At 50.7% G+C, this 25217-nt stretch overlaps 1 protein-coding gene across 2 annotated transcripts in view; it reads right to left on the reverse strand.

The window, feature by feature from the left end:
* Positions 1-25217, reverse strand: part of LOC133352793 (homeobox protein Meis1-like) — a 236557-nt gene that overhangs the window by 104442 nt on the left and 106898 nt on the right. For both annotated transcript variants that reach the window (XM_061568689.1, XM_061568690.1), the window contains exon 7: positions 16786-16903. In XM_061568689.1, coding sequence (XP_061424673.1) covers positions 16786-16903 — 118 coding nt within the window. The remainder of the gene's footprint in view (positions 1-16785; positions 16904-25217) is intronic.

Genomic DNA, 25217 nt, shown 5'->3' on the forward strand with positions numbered 1-25217 from the left:
TAGGAAGTCAAGAGTGGTGGTCCTGTATATAAACGGACCCCCTATCGTGAATGTCCACCATTGGCTCACGTGGGAGGTGAGTCCCCTGCCCATTGCTCACTGCAGCAGAAGACACTCCGACTCTATGTGCATAAACAACACGGCAACATAAATCATGGACGTCGGTGGGCTCTTACAATCACGAGATAAAAAGACTTCGCTCGTTCACTCAATGGCATTGTCGAGTGTTAATTTGCATCGTGGAGATACATTACATGAATGGTGTTTCAACAATGTTTACATATATACACACAAGCAAATGTTTGATCTTTTGGATGATAGCCATTCATATGTTTTACATGTAATGTGATCTGGCTAATGCCTCTCTGTTTGCTGCCTGTGGGATGATAGTCTGATTAGAATTGTTGCTGTGGGGTAATCGTTAGCACACCGTCGCCAATTCAATTCCCTGGCGTGGCAGCTGAAAGAAAAGGGTAAGTCTCTTAAATCCAAGAATGCATTTTATATTTAGTTGTTCTGTGCTGAATGCGATTGTGTCACACAGCGTTCAGTAGTGTAGCGGTTATCGCTACGCTGCGCTACGGCCAACACCTGTGATGATTATCTGAACCGGTCCTGGGCCTCACCTAGGTGGACTCAGCATCAAATGAGTATCTGGTGCAGTGTGTAAAATCATCGCCACTCGGGAGGCAAAGGCGGTCGGGCATGGTGCTGGCCACCCATCCCCTCGTGCACCGTGCCAGCCTTCATAGGTGCTCCCTAACAACACTTGCCCCAACAGTCTCTTGAGGCTAAACGAGGGATCTTTGTCTTTAGGGGGTGGCTCTCACCCCCTAAAATTCATATACTGGGCCACATCCTGCTGATGAGGTGTACAGACGTTGGCACCGTTCCAGGGTAAGGCCTTGTTTAAACAATTAAAGAAATGTGACTGTGAAACACTGGCCAGGAAGGTGCCAATGTTATTTCATTTTAACAATGAAAAATAAACCTTTGCTGGTTTTTTGTTCACTATACTATACCTAAAATCTGCCCCATGCGGTGGAACATTTTTTTGTAACACATCCTCTACGTGGAGGCAGCCAAACAATAGGGGAAACCCCTCTGCCTCACCTCTTCATGCAAACGGAAACTAAATAAAACCGCAAACACAAGGGAACAATGGAATAGGTCTCGTTTAACATAATGTTTCATGCTTCAGAATGACACAGTATATTTATAATTTCCTAATTCAGTTTAACTAGGTTTTTACATTTTTTACTACAATCTCTCTTTTTTCAAAGCATCCCAAATGTGCAGTGAGAGTCGAGGTGTTTTACAGAAGCTCTTACTGTCAGCGGAGCATCAAACCATGAGCGATCCCAGAAGGTGATGCCAACGAACTACCTCTGAGTCGCTTCAAACAGAAGGCTCCTCACACCTGACACTACTACGCAGGAATCCATCAAATTATAGAGAGTGTTTTCGCCACATGTCAATGGGGCTTGTATAAAGTGAAAAATCAAATCTCGTTCAACGGTTTATCTTTGACGGCGCTGTAGGTTTGCCTCTTTATCCAGAGAATGAACCCGGATATTTCCCTTGCAGCCAAGGCCTAGATCAAGACCGCGCGGTAAAAAATAACAAAGTTCAACGCAGCTTCGACACCAGACCTCGGCAAAAGAAAAAATCAATTCCTGAAACACGAACACACAGAGACGATATTTCCCAGTTTATCGGGGTCAAACCCCCGGACAGGTGGCGAACCTCGAGTGACAGATCATCGACTTGCTATGCATGAGAACCTGTGGCAGTGACCCAGTTTCCTTCCCAAAATCCCAGCGTCGCCGTGCCACGGACGCATCATCGGGCCCCGCGCTTTCCCCGGTCACCTCCATGAATCGCTATCCCGCAGCGGTCCGCCGTTGCGGCTTTCGGCGCAAGTTAGCGCGCGAATCGCGTCGAATAACGGAGCTTCGACGGCTCGCGGGGGAACCACAACTTCGCCCGACGACGTCTCGGCCCGCCGTGCCCCCCGTGCGGTCGCCCGTGCGCGCTCGTGCCCTCGGGAAGTCCTGGCCTCATTGGACTCCCGTCACAGCCCGACTCCCCTAATTTAAATAATACACAGTCGCGCCGACTTAGGGGACGAACGCGTCAGCGTGCGGGCGAGCGGGCGGGCGGGCAGGCGGCATCTCGGTGACAAACGTGCTGTGAGTGCCGCCTGCCCTAGAGGGGAGCCAACGCGGCCAACGCACGTCCTCGTCCGCACGCTCAGACGCCGCTTCTGCCGCCACCGCGGCGCGGATCGTTGCACGCATTAGCAACACGTGACCCGCCTCGCCTTCACCCTCAACAACTTCACATTTGAGCGTTGTTCCCGCAAAATTTACATTTTTATATTTTCTCGTCTTAAGAATGTTCTCCCAGGCTGTTGCGACAGACATTCACGGTATTGATTCGCTCCGACGGCAGATTATTAGAATCGCAAGTTTTGAGAAATGAAGCCTCGTCCACCGGGGAGATGGAGCGAGGAAATCGGCTTGTGTGCGGGCGCTGGGCGGATCGTTACATCGTCGGATCGTGAGAGGTGGCGACGGTGGCTTGCCTTTGTCGAGCAGTGGATTGACCGCAGCTGATGATGATGAAGATATATGCGAAAGAAGTTCAACGTACATATACACTCTGGTGATGTATGTATAGCATCAGTTGTGATTAGAGTCATGTCATGAAGCAAAACAACTTCCTTCTGGGGTTCACGCAGTAAGCAGGGCGTCACGTCAAGTCAGAGTACAGCCCCAGAAAATGACATCAGGGAACTATGTCCCTTGGGCAAACATTTGCTGTGACACAATGTCGAGCCCCTTGGTTGTTTTGGGGAAGGCTCTTGCCCATCCCTTTCAGTTATCAAGTAGTTCCAACAGGCTAAGTAAACACTGCCGTTCAAAAGCAGCGTCTTCAATGCCGGCCAAGTGGTAGTTGCTGCCGTTGTGTTAAAAAAATTCGAGAATGAGCCACCATCAGGGCCGCCATCATGTTGAGTGCAGCAATGCGGCCGGCTATTCGTTGTGGCGATGGAGAAAACATCTCACCCTGCTTTGATTTGCATGCTACCTGCTGCGTATTCCCTTCAAAGGGGGACAATTACCTAACACCAGACAGAGGTGCTCCCTTCATGGGCCGTTATTTGTGGTTCACTGCATATCAACAATCTGGTACACACCCCGGGTTACGTCGGGGATGCGTTCCTGAAAGGCGCGGCGACGAATATCGAAATGGTGTCAATCAAAGGGATTTACAGGATAGTGTGGGTGGTGGTGGAGGCGAAGGCTGAGAGGCGATGGATAACGAGAAAGGATGGACGATGATGCTGCGAGCGACGCAAGTGTGGGTTTAAGGCGATGTAAATCGGGTAGTTGCGTTGTTAATAATGAAGTGACGACGTATTTACGAAATTACGTAAAATAGGGCGACGTAAATCAAGGGTATTACTGTAATTATACATTTATTAAACAATAGAAACTATAAAACTATAAACGTTTTTATTTTATTTTACCAGGTAAGGCCCACTGAGCTGTATAGCTCTTTTTCAGAAGCCTCCTGGCCACAAATGATAGCTCAACAAAGTGGCTTATCACGTGGGAATTTATAGCAGCCAAATACTCTAAACGCGCATGTTTATAAATGTGGAGGGAAAACTAAAGGACCTGGAGGAAAATCCACGCGACCACGGAAAGAACATGCAAACGCCATATGTACAGGCGTCAGGGTCGGGATCGAAACCCACGGACCTCCTGTATACCGAGCGAAGTAGTTCACAGGTCGCCACCGTGGCGCAGTCCTGGAATGATTTTTGAAAAATACGAATTGGTATTTTAATGATTTAAAGGTAACGTTACAACCCTATGATCCACTTATGACAGTCTCCTCCCTTGTCTGCTCTCACGGTCGTCTAACACCCGCACCAATTTGCCATGTATCTTTTTTAGTTTTGGGAAACAATAATTTCACGCAAATCAATGTTACCTTGCTAATCACTCGGCTTTGTGAATGATCCATGGTATTTATTATTTCTGCTATTACCGGATTAATAATTACGTGCGTTGCATATTGTGCGTATTCTGCCACCAAATGTCCGCAGAGATGTATAAACTGCAAAGGGGTTTCACACCCAAAAACCCAGACCTCAACAACGTTGTTTCGCCACCGATTCAAGTCCCGATCTCCCTACTGGGATCGTTCTCTCGCCACCCCAAATTCTCGCCATCGAGGTATTCTCACCCAGACGCAGGGGAATGCCGGCCAACAGAGTGGAACATCGGCGAGTGTCCAGAACAAACACCTAATTCGAGATTTTTAACAAAATCAACGCACCTCCTGGCTTTGGCATTCCTCAAAGACACGGACGTAACCGTTGGCCGCATGAGAACATCGACAGGCCGATTCGCACGTCTCCATCACGAATGTAAAATTAACGACACGAGCCACAGGGTAGTGAGATTGTGGCCAAGCAACCCAAACTACCCACTGTGGTCTTCGCTCCTTCGACGCAAGGATAGCAAATCTAGACGAAGGCTCTCCTGAAGCCCTCTTGTGGCTATCAGAGCTTGACAATGGCATTTAGCTCCCGAACATATTGCCATACACAAGAAGAGAATATAACTGCGCGTATGCGAGCGTGTGTATTTATTGTGTGCGTGTTTGTGTTGATTGTTTGAGTTTCTGAGCCAGGCTCGGCCAGGTTAGGCAAGGATACAGCCCCACCACTCGTCACCCAGATTAGAGATGTTTCTTAACTTATCGCTCAAACCACAATGACATATTTTTTAATTATCAATTTAAAAAAATAGATAACATATAGACAATTAATATGAATGAAAGTCACTTTTTTTACTTAAAATATTTTAAAAATCTTATCAATGATTATCATACTATCTGGGGCACATCACTTCCATATATGCACAATATATTGTTTATATGTGCATGTGATGTGTATGCGTCTGTGTGTATATTTGGGTCTGAAGTTGGCACAGTGGGGAGCAGAGTTGGTGCATCTGCTCGGCATCTCAGTCAGTCAACCCGTCACCTGGGTCAGGTCTGTGACCTCCTGCCAGCGGGCCTTCGACACTTCACGTGGCCTCAAAGCGCACCTAGCATGGCACAAGCGCCGTGGTGACATCACCGCATATAGTGGGGAGCAGTGGTTGCTGTTGTTGGGTTTGTATGTTGTAGCTACTCAAATTAGTACCTGGTGCGATGTATAAACATCAGCCGGGCGTGGTATGGGTCACCGGCCCGCATCGTGTGCTGTGCCAGCCTTCATAGGTGCTCGATTAGAGCTATAGGGGGAATATTTACTTTGCCGTTGAATGTGCATATATTGTGAATGCGTTTTCTATGTCTGTTTGGTGTGTATGGTGGGGTAGGAGCGGTGGTGTAGTGGTTAGCACGCTGCACTACGAACCCGACGACCCGTGTTCGATATATACATATCTGAACTGTTCCTAGACCGTCCCCTAGGTGGACTCAGCCTCAAATGAGTACCTGGTGCGGCCTGTAAACATCGCCACCTGGAAGACAAAGGCGGCCTGGCGTGGTCCTGGCCACCCGGCCCCTCGTGCGCCATTTCAGCCTTCACAGGTGCTCGCCAACGGCACTTGCCCCACCAGTCTGTTAAGGCTACACGGGTGGATCTTTATCTTTGTACGTAGTGCGTACGTGCGTGTGCACATGTGTGTATTTGGGGGTTTGTTAGTGCTGGGACCTGGGTGGGCGTACAGGGGAGGAGTGGGGGGGGGGGGCTCGGTGGTACGAGCAGCAGCAGAGAGAGAGAGAGGAGTGTGTGCTGAGAGCCGCTCACTCTCTGGCGTGTCCGCGGGGGAATTGTCGTGAAACGCTTTTCACCTCTTCAATTAATCATGAACTACAAGCTTTCGGGCCCGTGTTTGCTGATTAGTTCCCAGGCCTCTGTTGTTCCATTGATTTTAGATGTTACAGCATCCCCCCCCCCCCCATCTCTCTCTCTCTCTGCTTCTCTTTTAAGTGCTAAGCCCGCACGCGGCTCGGGGTGGGGTTCGGTTGGAGGATGGAGCGATCGCGCCTGTTTGAGGAGGGGGGAGTGGGGTTTTCTGGGGCAGATAAAGAGGGGGGGGAGGGGGGGTCAGGGAAAGGGGGGCTGGGAGGTGGTGGGTGGGGGGGGGGGGAAGTGGGGTCACAGGAACACGGGGGACAGGAACACTTTAAGTGCGGCGTGCTGCCTCCGGTCGCAACTGCGGTGTTGGATCTGCAATCGCCGGGGATCCAACCACACGGATGGCGCTTCCAGGAACGCCGACCGCTCGCCCCGCGTGTGTGCCTGCTGTGTGTGTGTGGGGGGCTTGGCAGCCGACGATGCCCCTTTAACAAAATACGTTTTCGTTAATCGTTAAAAAATAAACTTTGTCATAGTTGATGAATGCCCTGCTTTGGGGGGAAATCGGGATCCCTTCAAAGAGACAAAATGCGTGTATTAGGCGGCACAACAGTTCCGTATACCGGAGCAGCTACTGTTTATTTTGTAACCATCCGTGATGATTGGCTGCAGCAGCAGCAGCGCTTCGTGACCGTGAGCTCCTTCCATTCGCGTGGCATCGCGGCCACTCAAGTTTGGGACGCGTGCCCACCTCGCAGCGCCCATCAGGTTCTCCCCGTGGCCACTGGTCCATTGCCTCGGTAGCTAGGAGATGTTAACCACCTCGTCTGGTATGCAGGAGGTCGTGGGTTTGATCCCGACCCTGATGCTTGCTGAAAATTTGGATGTTCTCCCCGTGGTCGTGTGAATTTTTCACCAGGTCCTCAGGTTTTTCCCTCCACATTTTTAACTAACATGCACGTACGGGATTTGGCTGCTATACATTTCCACGTGATAAGCCACTTCGTTGAGCTATTATTTGTGGCCAGGTGGCTTCTGAGCGAGATAGCTCAATGGGTTTTACCTGGTAAAAAAAATATATAATTTAATATTAATAGTTTAATAGAACTTTGAATAAAGTATTCCTTTGTCACGAGACTTACCCACTTATTTACGAACGGACCACACCCTGTTGATGAATTTGAAACTGCATCAGTCAGGCTTTTGCCTTGTTCAAACTAAATCCGTCTGGGATGCGTTGATCCCAAAGTCCCTATTGGCCAACGGATTAAATATGATTCCATTTCGGTGAACGAACACCCTGAGCAGTTTGTATGCGTTTGTTTGTGTGTGTTTGTTTCTTTATTTGTACATACTACTTAGATACTGGTGGGGGCTCCTGTGGACAGAATTTTGGCCTCTTCTTCCATGCTTGCCCGGGTGTCTGGGAATCGGTGCGAGTATCAACACTTGACCCCATCATAGCTAATCCTGATATTGCATGAAGAAATATGTGATTACCCGCTGTTGTTATTTATTATTATGGAAATCAATCACACATTCTGCGGAGGAATGTGACTAACGCGAAGTGTATTTGCACGAATCAATATTGCACGTCGTATTCGAGAAAACATTTGGCAGCCTAAAACCCCACACAGGCAAATTCAATTTGGACGAGCGAAAATCTAAAAGCAGGAGAATCAATGTTTCGGCTGACGGCCCTCAATGAGGACTTAATGATGTTGCAAAAAGAACCCCAGGCCTGGCTCTGCATCCGTGAATGGATCATCGCGGCGCACGGCACACAACCGACTGTGATATTTCAATGCAATGCGGCCTCAATGATGATCACGTGACCTAATGGTGAGATGAGACGCAACATGCCATTGCCACATCAACGCTCGTTGTGAGATAGCGTGTCCTGACTGAGTATATGTCTCGCATCATCTAGGCTAGCTGGGTGGCCTCATGGTCACGGCGCTAGCCACTGCGCCAGCGGGCATGCACGGTTGGCTACGTAGCATGGTTGGCTACGTATGGTGTGAAGAAAGTTCAACATACGTACATAATCAACTATGAAACTAAACTATGTTTTATTTTACCAGGCAAGGCCCACTGAACTAGGTAGCTTTTTTCAGAAGCGACCTGGCCACAAATGATAGTTCAACCAAGTGGCTTATCACGTGGAATCAACTCTAAATGCATGTGGATTCTAAATGTTGAGGGAAAAACCGGAGGACCCAGAGAACAATTCACACGACCACGGGGAGAGAGACACACAAACTCCCAAATACACAGGCTTCAGGGTTGGGATCGAACCCACGACGTCCTGTATCCCAGGCGAGGTAGTTAAAATCTCACCATTATTGAAATCAATGTCATTTATTTATATAGAGAGTCCTGCATTGGGATGTTGGGCCAGTTCCTTATTTAACGAGTCCCATGCATGGGAGGAAATTAGACTGCATGGAGAAAACATGTTTAGATAATGGGGAATCACTTAAAGGTCAACACAGGCTGATTCATGAATCCACTTTGTCGACTGGCAGCTGCTGGTCCACTTCGGAGCCCAGCGGATTTGAGAGCCTCAAAAAAGATTCTGCGTGATCCACCAACCCTTGCATCCGGGGGCACTGGATCACCGTCATGCATTAGCAAGGCGCGGCTTACCGAATAAAATCAGCACGCATCGAAAGAGCACCTCAAACGAATGTAATGAAGGCTTTGCCAGGTCGCCGCCGTCTATTGGCGTTCATCCGACGCCACGATCCCTCGACGCGATCCCGCGCGTGCGTACGTTGAACTTCCTTTGGCACCTCACGTGTATCCGACCGCGCTAACCGGAGGTGAACTCGCCTCCGCCGATCCAACGATCACCTTCGAAGAATCCGCGCCGGGTTTGCGCGACGCTGCCGGAGCGACGGCGCGGCGTTAGGCTCGCCGCGTCCCACCGCAGCGCCGCCGACAAAAGGGTTAGACGGGAGTGTTTTTATTCATCCTGACCACTATTTTATTTTGTCTCGCAGTTCCCCCAGGAGGGGCGGTATTAGCGGGGGTGTAATGTTTCTGATGGACCGCTAAAAGTCCTTTGTTATTCACTGCCACTTCAATATTTTCTCCGCCCCCCCCCCCCCAACAGGACCCCTCTCGCGCTGCTGAGTGCTCACACGGACCGACCGCGAGCACGCCGCCTCGCAGCCGCACGCTACATCATCCTTGGTGTTTCTTCTCCCCCCCCCCATTTCCCCTGCCCCCTTTTCTTCCCCCAACGCTGGGGCACCTTTGCCTGGGGCGGCCGTGCTCTTCATGGGCTGTCACGCAGCTACATTTAGTACCTGACGTTGAGGAGCCTTTTAAAGCCGCAGCCGGTGTCCATGGAAATTGCAGATGTGTGGGTGTGTGTCTAAGGGGGTGCAGGTGTGTAGGTGTGTGTGTAAGGGGGTGCAGGTGTGTGGGTGTGTGTCTAAGGGGTGCAGGTGTGTAGGTGTGTGTGTAAGGGGGTGCAGGTGTGTGGGTGTGTGTCTAAGAGGGTGCAGGTGTGTGGGTGTGTGTCTAAGGGGGTGCAAGTGTGTGGGTGTGTGTGTCTAAGATGGTGCAGGTGTGTGTGTGTCTAAGGGGGTGCGGGTGTGTGGGTGTGTGTCTAAGGGGGTGCGGGTGTGTGAGTGTGTGTCTAAGGGGGTGCAGGTGTGTGGGTGTGTGTCTAAGGGGGTGCAGGTGTGTGGGTGTGTGTCTAAGGGGGTGCAGGTGCGTAGGTATGTGTCTAAGGGGGTGCAGATGTGTGGGTGTGTGTCTAAGAGGGTGCAGGTGTGTGTGTGTGTGTGTCTAAGATGGTGCAGGTGTGTGTGTGTCTAAGGGGGTGCAGGTGTGTGTGTGTGTCTAAGATGGTGCAGGTGTGTGTGTGTGTCTAAGGGGGTGCAGGTGTGTGGGTGTGTGTCTAAGAGGGTGCAGGTGTGTGAGTGTATGTCTCAGGGAATGCAGGTGTGTGTGTGTGTCTAAGGGGTGCAGGTGTGTGGGTGTGTGTCTCAGGGGGTGCAGGTGTGTGTGTGTGTGTCTAAGAGGGTTCAGGTGTGTGAGTGGGTGTCTAAGGGGGTGCAGGTGTGTGGGTGTGTGTCTAAGAGGGTACAGGTGTGTGGGTGTGTGTCTCAGGGGGTGCAGGTGTGTGTGTGTGTCTAAGGGGTGCAGGTGTGTGGGTGTGTGTCTCAGGGGGTACAGGTGTGTGGGTGTGTGTCTAAGAGGGTGCAGGTGTGTGTGTGTGTCTAAAGGGGTTCAGGTGTGTGTGTGTGTGTCTAAGGGGGTTCAGGTGTGTGGGTGTGTCTAAGAGGGTGCAGGTGTGTGTGTGTGTCTAAGGGGGTTCAGGTGTGTGTGTGTGTGTCTAAGGGGGTGCAGGTGTGTGGGTGTGTCTAAGAGGGTGCAGGTGTGTGGGTGTGTCTAAGAGGGTGCAGGTGTGTGTGTGTCTAAGGGGGTTCAGGTGTGTGTGTGTCTAAGGGGGTGCAGGTGTGTGGGTGTGTGTCTAAGGGGGTTCAGGTGTGTGTGTGTGTGTCTAAGGGGGTGCAGGTGTGTGGGTGTGTCTAAGAGGGTGCAGGTGTGTGTGTGTGTCTAAGGGGTTCAGGTGTGTGTGTGTGTGTGTCTAAGGGGGTGCAGGTGTGTGGGTATGTGTCTAAGGGGGTTCAGGTGTGTGGGTGTGTGTCTAAGAGGGTGAAGGTGTGTGGGTGTGTGTCTCAGGGGGTGCAGGAGTGTGTGTATGTGTCTAAGATGGTGCAGGTGTGTGCGTGTATGTCTAAGAGGGTGAAGGTGTGTGGGTGTATGTCTCAGGGGGTGCAGGTGTGTGTGTATGTGTCTAAGATGGTGCAGGGGTGTGCGTGTATGTCTAAGAGGGTGAAGGTGTGTGGGTGTATGTCTCAGGGGGTGCAGGTGTGTGTGTATGTATGTGTCTAAGATGGTGCAGGTGTGTGCGTGTATGTCTAAGAGGGTGAAAGTGTGTGGGTGTATGTCTCAGGGGGTGCAGGTGTGTGCGTGTGTGTCTAAGATGGTGCAGGTGTGTGGGTGTGTATCTAAAGGGGAGTTATCATGCGTGAGACAACCACCTTGCACAGTGAGACTCACAGCGCCCGTGCACCATCATTAAACGGGCAAAGGGGCAGCCCTGCAACTGCGGTGCTCACGCTACTGCTGGTGGAAGGGCCTTCACTAGGGGGAGATCTTGAAAGCCGCTTCTCGGGGCTGTTTTGGGCCCACTCTTCCATGCTGTTTAACACGGAGGCTTTCGTGACCAATATTACAACCATTAAAGGTGTCTGGGTTAGATCGCGTGAGTGTAAATGTGTCGTAACCCGCCACCAAGCGACACAGCCAGTGAGATTTGTCACGTAAAACAAAACGTGACAATTAGTTTCTACTTCAGCCCATCTTCCATGCTGGCCATACGTTTTGAAATTGGTGGGAGGACCCACATTTTACCCCACCGCGTGCAACCTGCTTATCGACAACCCGTGGCGCTGCACACATTTACATTGACGGGGCATTGGGGGTTGGGGGGGGGGGATTGCGGGGATTTAGGACACTCAACCATTACAATGTCACTGAACACAAAAACTTGTGATCAGCACGCAGCCACCGCCTGATACGCACCGTGGATGAACGCGGCCTATTTGTGAACGCGCCGAAGACGGCGACACAAAACTTTGCCACATCCAGACGGCATCTGTTTGATGAGCAGTGCTGACGGGTGCGGCATAGCCCCCACGCTTTCTCGTCGGCACGTGTTTACCTCTAGAGCATTCCTCCATAGTCACGCTCCAATGCAGATTCCTCCCAAAGCGCTAACGCCTCAAGTCATCAAACCGTTATACAGCATTTACATCAAGTAGAGGATAAGTCACTTCGTTTTGCGTTTCGTTTGTTGTACACCCCCCTCGTCTCCGATTAGCATGGGTGGCTACGTACGGTGCGAAAAAAGTTCAACGTACTTACACACTCCACGATACACGACTATACACTATAGACTACACACACTACGCTATACACTAATATACACTACACTAATATACACTACACTATACACTCTATACACTGCACTATAAACTACACCATAATATTAAATTAATAAAAATCATCTCTTTGGAACTGCTTTTTATGTTTAGTTTGTTGTCCTTCCCCCACAACTCCGATGGGCACGGCTGGCTACGTGCGGTGCGAAAGAAGTTCAACGTACAGACATACGTACATACAGACATACATACAGACATACATACATACAGACATACATACACACGTACGTACATATGGTCCACGTTACGCTCAAATTCACGGCGTCTTGACTCCTCACACGAGCAAGGCGTCGTCACGCATATCCATGGGGGGGGGGGGGGGAGGGGCTCAAAACTAGTGGCGTGCATTCCACATTCCCGTGGCGTGGGCCTGACTACCCTTGAGTTGACCTCCTAAAAAGTGGCATCCATCTACCTCAGCGCTGAGCTGACCTATGATGGGGATTGCAACTTCAAACCTTCTAATTGAGAGTCCCCAACTCGAATTTTAGAGCCACCTGGCTCAGGTCATGTACAGCTGCACTCTTACACTATATATATAAAGTATCGTAGCGTTTATCATTAACGTGGGTTAAAATTGGATGCAACCCAAATAACCAATACATTAGCTCTCGTGGTGCAGATAAGGATTGCGGTGTTCCAAGGCTGACAGGCACGAATTTGATGATCTATTAATGAAAAAAGAATATACTTTAAAGCCAAGGGCAAGAGCACTCTGGTGATGACCCTGAAGCATCTCTTGCGTACTCTCTCATAGAGCATCACTGCAGTGACATCAGAAGGGTGCTTCGAATGGAACACTTTAAATGCTCTTCCTGAGCGAGTGTGTGTATGTGAAGGTGTTTGAACATGAAATTGTTATCATCATTACGGATAGACTGGCCCCTGTCATATTAATGTAGAATTTCCGGAATAGCTTCGGGACAGTCGATTGACAAAAGTGAGTATATTTATAACTCTTATAGCGTAGGTTATCACGAGTGTGCACAGTATTCATACACTGTAGGTTCTACTAAAGAGGTCTGACTTTCATTTTTTACTAAACTGGATACATTTCTGTAAAGAATCTCGAAAATGCTGCGGCAGTGAGTTCCAGGCTGACGGATTGCTGAGTGGGTGGGTTGGTGAGTAGGTGAGTGGGTGGGTGAGTCGGTAGGTAAGTTCCAGGCTGACGGATCGCTGAGTGGGTGTGTGAATAGGTGAGTGAGTGGGTAAGTGAGTTCCGGGCTGACGGACCACTGAGGAGGTAAGTGGGCAGGTGAATAGGTGAGTGAGTGGGTCGGTGAGTTTCGGGACGGTGGGCCGGTCCGAAACTCAGCCAATCACTCCTCCAGGGTCGATAAAATATAGTACCACTCTGCAGGTCAGTCAACAATGGTTGTCCCATTTATAGACTCTCCGCCACCATAGCAATGTGGAATTTCCATCACTATCTCTGAGCAGCGAATCACAATTTTCTTCCCCAATCCTCCTTCCCCTCCACATACAAACGACACTCCTGATGAAAGGAACCGGCAAACATCCCAAGCCAGGATTCTCCGCAAAAAGTCTTGACGCGCAGTGAGACTTTCCTGGTTAAATCACTGTATTTATTAGTATTATCATTACAATGACCACCATCCCATTCTAACGGCATGCCATGCCCGACGGGTGCAGCTTGCCAAGGCTTTGCCCGGCCGCTTCCAAAAAAAGCCCTCACGTGGGGATCCGAGCCACGGCCACGAAACATTTTTTTCAGCAGCAGTCTGGAAGACCTGCAATCAAAGGGAAACCGGGCACCGTCGCAGTCGTTTAAAGCCTCCGGGGCGCGGAGATTCACGCCGGCTGAGGCAGCGCAGCCACAGACGGCTGCTGCCGGCTGCCCCGGAGCGGGCGGCGAGTTCGTGGGAAATCACTTCCGCGCGGCGCCTTTTAATTGCTATGATCCCCGAGTTAATCTGCCGGGTTTTTAGATAATCAGCGCGTGTGTGGACGTCCTGCAAATTCCCGTTGTCATCCAACTTACTTCTCGGGAGGTGGGGGGGCACGCTGCTACTTGGCTCTCCACGCCCGGCTCATACCCGCCGCTATTGTGACGTTCTTACCCCGTGCCCCGACCGGACATCTGTGAAAAGGGGCTTAACAGCTCATAGGATTCCTCCTCCGGTATAAATACAGATTCTGATTCTATTCTGAACCGCCAGCAAATTGCCCACGTCAGGGAAAGCGAGCAGCCGGGCGGCACGCACGCTTTACTCCGGGACGGCATCGCGGGAAGCGAAGGTTTTTTTTTATTTCCACCGCTGCTGGGCATCAAATGCCCATTTGCAAATTCTCGTCAGAAGGCTACCCGCTGCCGTACTCATGTGCCGGCGTCAAAGCCCCCGTCCTTGGTTCGAAAACTACTCCCGACAAATCGTTTAAAACAAACCCGCCTCTCCCCCCGCCACTGCACTGATGCCGATCGCCCTCGCAAAGGTGACGATGGCAAAAACCTCACTTGACACTCACTCGGTGAAATGATGAATGGACGTCTGTGCTGATCGATGAACAAACAAACATTGGCGATGCGAGTCTGCTGCTGCCCGTTCATTGCGCGTACGTTAATGAATAAATCACGCATTGCCACAGGTCCCATAGCTGGGCACACTCGGAGCTCCAGACCAACCCACGGGAGGCAGGGGTTAGCCCAGGCTGGGCCCTTCTCTCTCCTCACTTCCTCAGGAAGGCCTGCCACATGAATTATTAACCTGCCTGTGGCATCCACGGGTCACAGGCAAACACACCTGCAGCGCCACTGCGAGTCCCCCGAGTGAACGGACGCGCGTGTTGGCGTGCGTGTGCACGCGCACGCATTTGTATCCGGATAGTCGACTCCGCGTTTTACGCATACAAGTGTGTATGGCGGGGCTAAGGCACGTCGAGGTATCGGTGCAGAGAGGCACGCGTGGGCTATGGGTGGCTGGGCGACCCGTATGACAGAGCCCTGAGAGCCAGCACTGCCGCCCGCCTGGGTTTCGATACTCGGCTGGGACTGCAACCCGGCGTGCCGCATGAGATCAAATCAACACAGGTCATTGGCGGCTGTAGGCTATTGCATTCGTGATCACTATGGCTATGACAAAGATCCCCCGTGTAAACCTTCACGTACTTTTGGGGCAAGTGCTTCTGCTTGCGAGCACCTATGAAGGCCAGCACGGCACACGAGGGGGTGGGTGGTCAGCACCACGTCCGGATGCCTTAGTCGTCTCCCTCGCGGCGATGTTTAACATACCACACCAGGCACTCATTTGGGGCTGAGTAGACCTAGGGCAGGCCCAGGAGCAATTAATATAATTGTCACTGGTGTTGGCTGTGAGCGGGAATCCGACTCGGGCTGCTGGGTTCGTAATGCAGTGCGCTAATTGCAACACTACCGCTCCCATCTATGATACCACTCACCCACAGATGCTGGTAAATGTAATATACAGGGGTGAGTGGTGGCGCAGTGGTAAAAGCCAAGTTCGATTACTGACCGCAGCTCACATGAGTAGCGAGTGCGTGCTGAGTGACACCTCAACCAGTCCTGCAACCAACCTTTACCAACACTCACTGACCAGCCGAGCTAAGTATGGTCACACAATCTCATGAATGGCACGGCATCACGCGAACTCCGGTCATCCTCGGAGTGGCTGTGGGCTAGCCGTCTTACAAAGACGGTTACCGCATCGCGCGCTTTTGGATACTCTTCTGTAGCCGTCTGGAACGCTCTTCTCTCCGATATTAAGAAGCCACTGGAGCTATGCACTTTTAAATAAAGAATGAAAACTCATTTCTATAAAGCTGCTTTTCGTGTTTAGTTTGTTGTCCTTCCCCCACACCTCCCATTAGCGTAGTTGGCTACGTACGGTGCGAAAGAAGTTAAACATACATACATACGCCCATCAGTGCATTCACAACAAAAGCTTTTATGGCTGTCGCATACTTCGAATGTTAAACCATGACACGTAGCTTTTGTTTCAGTACAGCCCCTCGCCTTAATCATTATTTTATTCATACCGAGTCATTTACATGCAAGGTACAATGACCCCAGTGCAGCCTCATCGTTACACTCTCCCAGGGGGCTGATGATGATGATGTCTCGCGACCTATCTAACCATGATGGTAACTAAGACCTGTTCTGTGTAACATCTGTACCATCGTAGGGCGCATGTGTAATAGAACCTAACAGCTCCATAGGGCCCCATATATGCATGTTGAACTTATTTCGCACGGTATGTAGCTAACCGTGCCTATCGGAGGTGAGGCAGGACGACAACAAACTAAACACAAAAATCAGTTCTAAAGAAATTGGTTTTCCCGCGCAAAATAAATAAAATCTAAATCTACAAGTTGACCATGACCTGGAATCGAATTCCACATTCTCCGTTTGTGAGTGCCGCTGCAATGTCAACTGAAACACACCCCGGCCGCATCGTTTGGGGCATTTCTTCATCGGAATACGATGGCCTCAGACCCCCATTTTTACCCAACATTGTTTGACCCCGATGGCTTTTCCGGGGCCCCTAACGTCCAACACAGAATTAACACACCCAAGCACATCCAGCATGTGTATGTATATATATCAATGTGTGTGTGTGTGTGAATGCGCACAGTGGTAGTAACTACGAGTCGTGTCTCCCTGCGAGATACCCTGAAAGCCAAATGGCATTGTATAGCTCCAAGTGCATAGAATATGCATGAAGTCTGATGGAGCGCCATCGCCCCTAATTCTCTCGCCCCCCCCCCCCGCCTTGGCGAGCGAGCAAGCGAAGTGAGCGGTGTACGCACGGGGGCGGGGCTGGTGGGGGGAGGAGGAGGAGGAGGGGGGCGGTGGGGTGGGGGAGGCTGGGGGGAGGGGGGGTCGTGCACCTTGCTCGCTCGAGTTGTCTCCGCTGTGGGACGCGTGGCCGCCCGACGAAGGCCCCGGGGTGCTGCCCGACCGCACCGACGCGGCGTCGTCCTGCTCCGCCCGGCTCCACAGCACGCTCTGCAGCAACACGCAAACCGGGTTCGCCGGGTTACACCTCTCGATTTTTCCGCAACTAAAACTAGGAAATCTTTTCTTTTTCTTCTTCTCTCACCCAGCCGCGTAGCTCTTTTTCAGAAGCGACCTTGGCCGCAAATGATGGCTCGGCCAAGGGGCTCATCGTCGTGTGGGAACAAATGTGCAGCCATACTCTTAGGTTTTTTCGGTAAAGTCACGTAGGTAAAAATATAAATAAATAATAAAAATTATTGAAATTATCATAGTAGAAATAAAATAATAAATCAGTGATTTACTATTTTATTTCTACAATTATTATTTCTATAATTTCTATTATTATTTTTTATTTTTACCTACGTGACTTTACCGAAAAAACCTAAGAGTATGAATCCTTGCAGTCACGAAAGCTTCAAATCTAGAATAAATGTACAGCCGCCAAATGCCCTGAATGCACGTTGATTCTGAATGCGGAAGGAAAAAAGCGGAAGGACCCCGTGACAAATCCACGCGACCACGGATGAGAGAAACATGCAAACTCCAAATATACAGCAGGATCGAACCCACGACCTCCTGCATACCAGGCGAGGTAGTCAACATCTCGCCGCACGACTCAGGGGCCGTGCTGGGGGGGTCGTGTTTCCACTGCAGAAGCCGAGCCGAGCCACGCCAATGCCATCACTCGCAATTCATGACTGAGTCGCACGGAGGTGACGGAGCGACGCCGTGACATCACGGCATACGCACTGACGCACAATCAATGGGTCGAGTCGCGTGCTCGTGATGAGTCGAGGCCGCGTCCTCGCAGGCTACCCACTGACGCCACACACAACGAACGGGCGTCGAGTGGCGTGTAGGTGATGCGATGGCGCTGCGTTTGCGTCGCATTGATGACTTCGCGCACAATGGATGCGTCAATAGCTCCTGGCCCTGCTTGGCCCCGAGCCTTGTGACGCCTGTCTATCAAATCTGAAATTCGACCAAGTGAATCGCGGGAAGAAATTTAATGCGATGGGGTTTTTTTTTTGCGCTCGTTCATTGGGGCACTGGGCTCCGAGAATCAACTCGCGACAATTGCGGGGTGGCTAAAATCCGGATTCCAACCCAGGACCTCAGGTTGTCGGCTCAGCTCAGACCTCCGGGCATCGCAGCAGCCTCTTCAAACTCTCCGCCCGAGGGAGGTGGAAACAAAAGCGAGGCCCGGCCATGCACGGGGACGACGGGACATGCTTCACGGTTGCGGGAAATATTGCATTTCACAAGCCCGTCTCACACACGCAACTACATCTCATTTAAATGTAAGCCTTACATGTTATGGATGTCGAACACGTCACAGGTATGCTACACATGCTGCTTAGCGTTGTGAAGTGGCGGTTTTGCTGTTATTTTAATTGGATGGCTGTCACGCGCAAAGAGAGCTGCTGGCATGGTTTTGTAACTCGATAACGCAAAGAAACCCTGCCTGGTTCACCGAAAACAAAAGTGTGCTTGACACGACGCAGGTCCATTATTCAACGTTGCTTACGTGCGATGACAAACGGCCCCCATTTAGCCCGACAGCACCGAAAAAATGGTTCTGCTCGCGAGCACCTATTAGGGCAGCCCATAACGAACAAGGGGCAGCTAGATCAACACCGCTGCCTGCGTGATCCTCCAGTGCCGATGTTTACGGTAACTCAATTGAGGCTGAGTCGACCTAGGGGATACGCGTGCAGTGATTCATATACTGCGTTGCCGCGGGTTTCGTGTATGGCCATGGATCAAACCCAGGTGACGAGGATTGCATGGCGGCGTTTTAGCCACTGCAGCCACGCGTAACAAAAGCTCAGTAATATAAAGAAAATACGATCACTCTTTGGTTCTTTCGGTAAAGTCACGTATAAAGATAAAATAATACATTTAATTTATTATTATTTTATCTTTATACGTGACTTTACCGAAAGAACCAAACAGTAATTTCTGCAGTCACGAAAGCTCGAAATTAAGAAAATACGATCGTTTTTATTAAGCAGCTTCCACGTCCTTGGGCCACTGAGCTTTATTATTGAACGCTAATGTTGCACATTTTACTTGAAACAGGTCCCAAACAGGCTCTTCTCACCTGATGCAAGAGAAACTTTAACTTTAGTCGCCATTTCTACCGGAAGTGGTAACAACGCTGGAATGAAACCAGCAAATGATCGTGGCCACGACTCCTTGTCAAGAGGATTGCGTGTGGGAAGAGACGGGAGTGGTAAATCCACAGTGGTGGCGTGGCGCCTGTTCCAACGTGGAGTGTGGTGATGCAATAATAAAGAGGAATTTTTGTTGAGGCGTTAGATCGCGTTAATATACATGTGTCGTTGAACCCGCCGCCACCCGACACAGCCAATTAGCAAGGTTTGTCACGTGCACAAAACGTGCCAATTAGTTACCGCGTCGGGTGGTGGCGGGTTTAACGACACATTTATACTCACGCGATCTAACACCTACACAAATCTAGATTCTGGATATTGGTTACGAAAGCCTCCTCCTCCTACTACTCCTACTACTACTACTTCTCCTACTACTACTACTACTCCTACTACTACTACTCCTACTACTACTTCTCCTACTACTACTACCACTCCTACTACTCCTATTACTCCTCCTACTACTACTACTCCTACTACTATTACTCCTACTACTACTTCTCCTACTACTACTTCTCCTCCTACTACTACTCCTACTACTCCTACTACTACTCCTACTACTACTTCTCCTACTACTACTACCACTCCTACTACTCCTATTACTCCTCCTACTACTACTACTCCTACTACTCCTACTACTACTTCTCCTACTACTACTACCACACTCCTACTACTACTAACACACTCCTACTACTATTACTACTACTCCTACTCCTCCTACTCCTCCTACTACGACTACTACTCCTACTACTCCTACTACTACTACCACTCCTACTACTCCTACTACTACTCCTCCTACTACTACTATTACTACTACTCCTACTCCTCCTACTCCTCCTACTACTACTCCTACTACTGCTCCCCTACTACTACTACTCCTACTACTGCTCCTCCTCCTACTACTTCTCCTACTACTCCTACTACTACTCCTACTACTCTTACTACTCCTACTCCTACTACTCATACTACTCCTACTACTACTCCTACTACTACTGCTCCCCCTACTACTACTCCTACTACTACTCCTACTACTCCTACTACTACTCCTACTACTATTCCTCCTACTCCAACTACTCCAACTACTACTACTCCTACTACTCCTACTACTACTGACAAGCCAGGGTGTTATGGCGACCTCGACGTGTGTGTGATTCACCAACCCTCGCTGCCTCCACAGCGTTGCGTCACGGCCCGGACGCAGAGTGGAGAGCATTGGCTCAGCGGTGAAGCCCGCTGACCTGCGGACTGCCAACAGTGCGGGGCTCATTGCTCTGACACGGAGAGCAGCGATACCCGGGGCTCCTGCGAGCACACGCGTGGCCCTTTCTATAGTTGGGAACGGGGCAGTGTGTTTAGCATTCTCTCCCTCCCCAACGACCCCCACCTCCCTCCCCCAATTGGCCCCCATCATCGCCCCCCAACCCCCAACCCCAGCAAAAAAAAAGTCTTGCCCCGACAGCTGCTCCCCTCACTGTAGATTTGAGATGCGGGCGTTTTAATGTTTAATGTAGCGTTGATTCAACACACAAGGAGCACTCAGGAGCGTGTTTGCAGCGGTCAGTGCGCTCACGGCGGGCGGAGCGGAGTGTGCGCTGAGACACGTGCAGGGGACACGGAGGGGGACAGTGGCACGACACGGCGCCTTCCCAACATTCTACCGCTGCCACTCACACTTTCCGCACCCTCGTTTCAATCAAGGTGCCGTGAACCGTCACGCAAACTCCCGGCCATGCAGCAGCGGCAGCGGCCTTTGGCTGGGCCATCGCATCGCGCGCGCCTCTGCGGACGTCTGGAACGCTGTTCCTTCCGATGTTAGGAAGCCACTGGAGCTATCCACTGTTATATCATCGACGTTGAAAGCTCATTTCTTTAGAGCTGCTTTTTGTGTTCAGTTTGTTGTCCTTCCCCCGCACATCCGATTAGCACGGTTGGCTACGTACGGCACAAAAGAAGTTCAACATACGTATGTACAAATAATTATCGACGACTGCCGATTAATTATCGGTTCCATTGGTCGACTCATCAAACAGCACTTCTTGTGTCTCCTTACATCAGCTACTTCTAAACGAGCAAAAAACAACGCAACGCGTTTGTCAATAACACCATGTGGCCTTAAAATAAATATATACCGTATACAAATGGCCCTTCGCCATGGAACATACAATGTCGTGTTTGTTGTTGTAACTTTCTGACCCACGCCCGCTGGACACCTGTGATGAAGAGCTTCAGAGCCCATCGGATTCCTCCTCCAGTCGAAATAAAGATTTTGATTGTGACGTCATCGTCACGCTGGGCGAGCCATGGACGGGGGGTTTCCCACCTTCGTCAGGCAGAGAGGTCGATTTGTAAAGCGGCCCAAATAATCGAACCACAAAAAAGTAGTCGATAGAAATATATTGTCAGTGAATGAATTTCACAGACCTACCGGGCACATCGTCTTAACAGACGAGTCGTCTCTGCTGGAGCTATGCTTGCCAACCCTAAACCGCAACCGCACAACCCATGGCAGATACAGATACTCAGGGCTGGAAATGGGAAGGCATGACTTGGGGGTAAACTCATAAATGATTCCCCCCACCCCCCACTAGATCTGTGAGTCTATGTGCGTGTCTGTGGGTTTCTGAGCATGGCTGCGGGTTTCTGTGTGTCTGTGGGTCTCTGTGTGTGTCTGTGGGTTTCTGTGCGTGTCTGTGGGTCTCTGTGTGTGGCTTGGGTCTATGTGTGTGTCTGTGAGTCTCTGTATGTCTGTGGGTCTCTGTGTGTGTCTGTGGGTTTCTGTGCGTGTCTGTGGGTCTCTGTGTGTGGCTTGGGTCTATGTGTGTGTCTGTGAGTTTGTTTTGTCTGTGGGTCTCTGAGCGTGTCTGTGGGTTTTTGTGCGTGGCTGTGGGTTTCTGTGTGTCTGTGGGTCTCTGTGTGTGTCTGTGGGTTTCTGTGCGTGTCTGTGGGTCTCTGTATCTGTGGGGTTTTGTGCGTGTCTGTGAGTTTCTGTGTGTGTCTGTGGTTCTCTGTGTCTGTGGGTTTCTGTGCGTGTTTGTGTGGTTTTTGAACGTGTCTTTGGGTCTCTGTGCGTGTCTGTGGGTCTCTGTGCATCTCTATGGATTCTTTGCGTGTATGTCGGTTTCTGTGCGTGTTTGTGAGTCTGTGTGCATATTTGTGGGTTTCTGTGCGTGTCTGTGGGTTTCTGTGCGTGTCTGTGGGTTTTTATGCGTGTCTGTGGGGTTCTGTGTGTGTCTGTGGATCTCTGTGTGCGTCTGTGAGTTTCTGTGTGTATCTGTGGGTTTCTGTGTGTGTCTGTGGGTCTCTGTGTGTGTCTGTGGGTGTCTGTGAAGTGTCTGTGGGTTTCTGTGTGTTTGTGGCATTCTGTGTGTGTCTGTGGGTCTCTGTGCGTGTCTGTGGGTCTCTGTGCGTGGTTGTGGGTTTCTGTGCGTGTCTGTGAGTCTCTGTGTGTGTCTGTGGGTCTCTGTGCGTGTATGTGGGTCTCTGTGCGTGTCTGTGGGTCTCTGTGCGTGTTTGTGAGTTTCTGTGTGTATCTGTGGGTTTCTGTGTGTGTCTGTGGGTCTCTGTGTGTGTCTGTGGGTGTCTGTGAAGTGTCTGTGGGTTTCTGTGTGTTTGTGGGTTTCTGTGTGTGTCTGTGGGTCTCTGTGCGTGTCTGTGGGTCTCTGTGCGTGGTTGTGGGTTTCTGTGCGTGTCTGTGAGTCTCTATGTGTGTCTGTGGGTCTCTGTGCGTGTATGTGGGTCTATGTGCGTGTCTGTGGGTCTCTGTGCGTGTCTGTGGGTTTCTGTGTGTGTCTGTGGGTCTCTGTGCGTGTCTGTGGGTTTCTGTGTGTGTCTGTGGGTCTCTGTGCGTGTCTATGGGTCTCTGTGCGTGTCTGTGGGTCTCTGGGCGTGTCTGTGGGTTTCTGTGTGTGTCTGTGGGTCTCTGTGCGTGTATGTGGGTCTCTGTGCGTGTCTGTGGGTTTCTGTGTTTGTCTGTTGGTCTCTGTGCGTGTCTGTGGGTCTCTGTGTGTGTCTGTGTGTGTCTGTGGATATGTGTGTGTGTTTGTGGGTTTCTGTGCGTGTCTGTGGGTTTCTGTGTGTGTCTGTGGGTCTCTGTGCGTGTATGTGGGTCTCTGTGCGTGTCTGTGGGTTTCTGTGTTTGTCTGTTGGTCTCTGTGCGTGTCTGTGGGTCTCTGTGTGTGTCTGTGTGTGTCTGTGGATATTTGTGTGTGTTTGTGGGTTTCTGTGCGTGTCTGTGGGTCTCTGTGTGTGTCTGTGGGTCTCTGTGCGTGTATGTGGGTCTCTGTGCGTGTCTGTGGGTCTCTGTGCGTGTCTGTGGGTCTCTGAGTGTGTCTGTGGGTCTCTGTGTGTGTCTGTGGGTCTCTGTGCGTGTCTGTGGGTCTCTGAGTGTGTCTGTGGTCTCTCTGTGAGTCCAGGCGTCTATCTCCGTGAATCGTTCTGGAACGCAGTCGGGTTCAAAATGTTACTTCCACTGCGGCGTTCCATTACCACCACCGCAGATACTTGATGCGCAAATGGAAAACAATAAAAAAAAGAAACTCAGATATACGACTGTGGTCACCAGCCAGAACAGACCGTCGAACACATCACGGCTCGGTGCCCGGTTCACAAATAGGAAGGAATGCGTCGTCACAGCGATTCACCCCCACTCCGCCACTCCTGATGCAATTGGCCGGCTCGTTATCGCTGTTCTCTACGTCAACATCAGCTGTATGATGATGATGATGAAGAAGAAGATGATGATGCTTGCACGGCCATGCAATCGAGGGTCACCGTTGGACGCGCTGCGGGAGTTGGGTGTTTGGAAGTCGATGACGTTTCCAGCCCGAGCGAGCGTTGGGCCGTCACTCGAAGCTGGTGACTCTTCTGCAGAGCGACCGATGATGATTGACGACCAAACGCTGTCTCACCGCCCGGCGCTCACGTAACGAACGCCCAAAGGTAAATGTTGGTCATAACGGAGTGGTGATGACGACGACGACGACGACGATGAGATTTGACCCTTGTCAGGAACTGAACTTGTGACTTGCGGTTAAACACAAGGCACGTAGTGATGGTCCTGATGAGGCCTCATTAATAATGTAAATGAATGGGGAATACCGATCAGTGACAAAGGGCTTGGACTGAGGCGTTTACAAACATCCCCGGCCCACCCGCCCGCCCGCCCGCACTCCACCTCTAAACCATTTCTGTGTCTCCCACACACGGGAAAACGGCACATTTATTTGTTTTCTTAGCTCAACAGGAAGATCTTTATAAACTCGACAAAGAGTCTGGTGAAACGGCACTCCACGCAAACAAGAAAATGAGCTGCTAAAGAAAACACTCCTTATTTTTGCACTCTTTTTCATGTTTCCGCTGCAGATGCCGTGCTGACGGGGCCGCGACAGCTGCGCAGGATCCAGAATCCCCGGTGCCATGTGCGGTGGAGAGAGCGGTGGAGAGAGCGGTGGAGAGCGCGGTGGAGAGCGCCGTGGAGAGCGCGGTGGAGAGCAAGGTGGAGAGCAAGGTGGAGAGCGCGGTGGAGGTGGGGAGCGAGGTGGAGGCCGTTCCAAGCGCCGGAGTCACACGGTGAAGCCCAATGGCACGCGACGCAACGCTCGCCAATTCGAGCGGTGTATGCGCTTAGTGCGGCGAGTACACCGCATTCTGTTGTTTCTGAAATGGCACGCAGACCACGGGGTGGTGATACTGGCGCCTCGCAGCAGCAACAAAGGACTGCGTTCGATAACCTGACTCTTCCCTTGTGGAGTTTGTTGTTCTGCCCCTGTTCTGTGCGGGTTTCCTCCGCATTCCGACCGATACGATGTAACTGGTATCAGTGAAAACATCCCAATGATTAAAAATCACCTGTGAAGTTACTCAATTGGGACCACACATCAGAGCAACATCGACCCCCCACCTCCCCTCCAATTGCAAAAAACCTTGCAGAGTCTTGAGACTCCGTTAGGCGTACCTGGGTGGATAGATAAGCGTAATAAAAGACTAAAATAATTAACAAAGACGCTCACGAAAAGAGGTTCAACATACGTCCGTACGTATCGGGTGATTGAATAAAGGTGGGAGAGTGGCGCGTAACTTGGTACATCGATCGTAGATACATCTGTAAATAAGAGGGCAGGGTTTTTAACATCGGGTTTTTTACGTAAAAA

This window comes from Lethenteron reissneri, chromosome 41, assembly GCF_015708825.2.
Source record: "Lethenteron reissneri isolate LAM-NWPU_2019-01 chromosome 41, ASM1570882v1, whole genome shotgun sequence".
NCBI classification, from domain to species: domain Eukaryota; kingdom Metazoa; phylum Chordata; class Hyperoartia; order Petromyzontiformes; family Petromyzontidae; genus Lethenteron; species Lethenteron reissneri.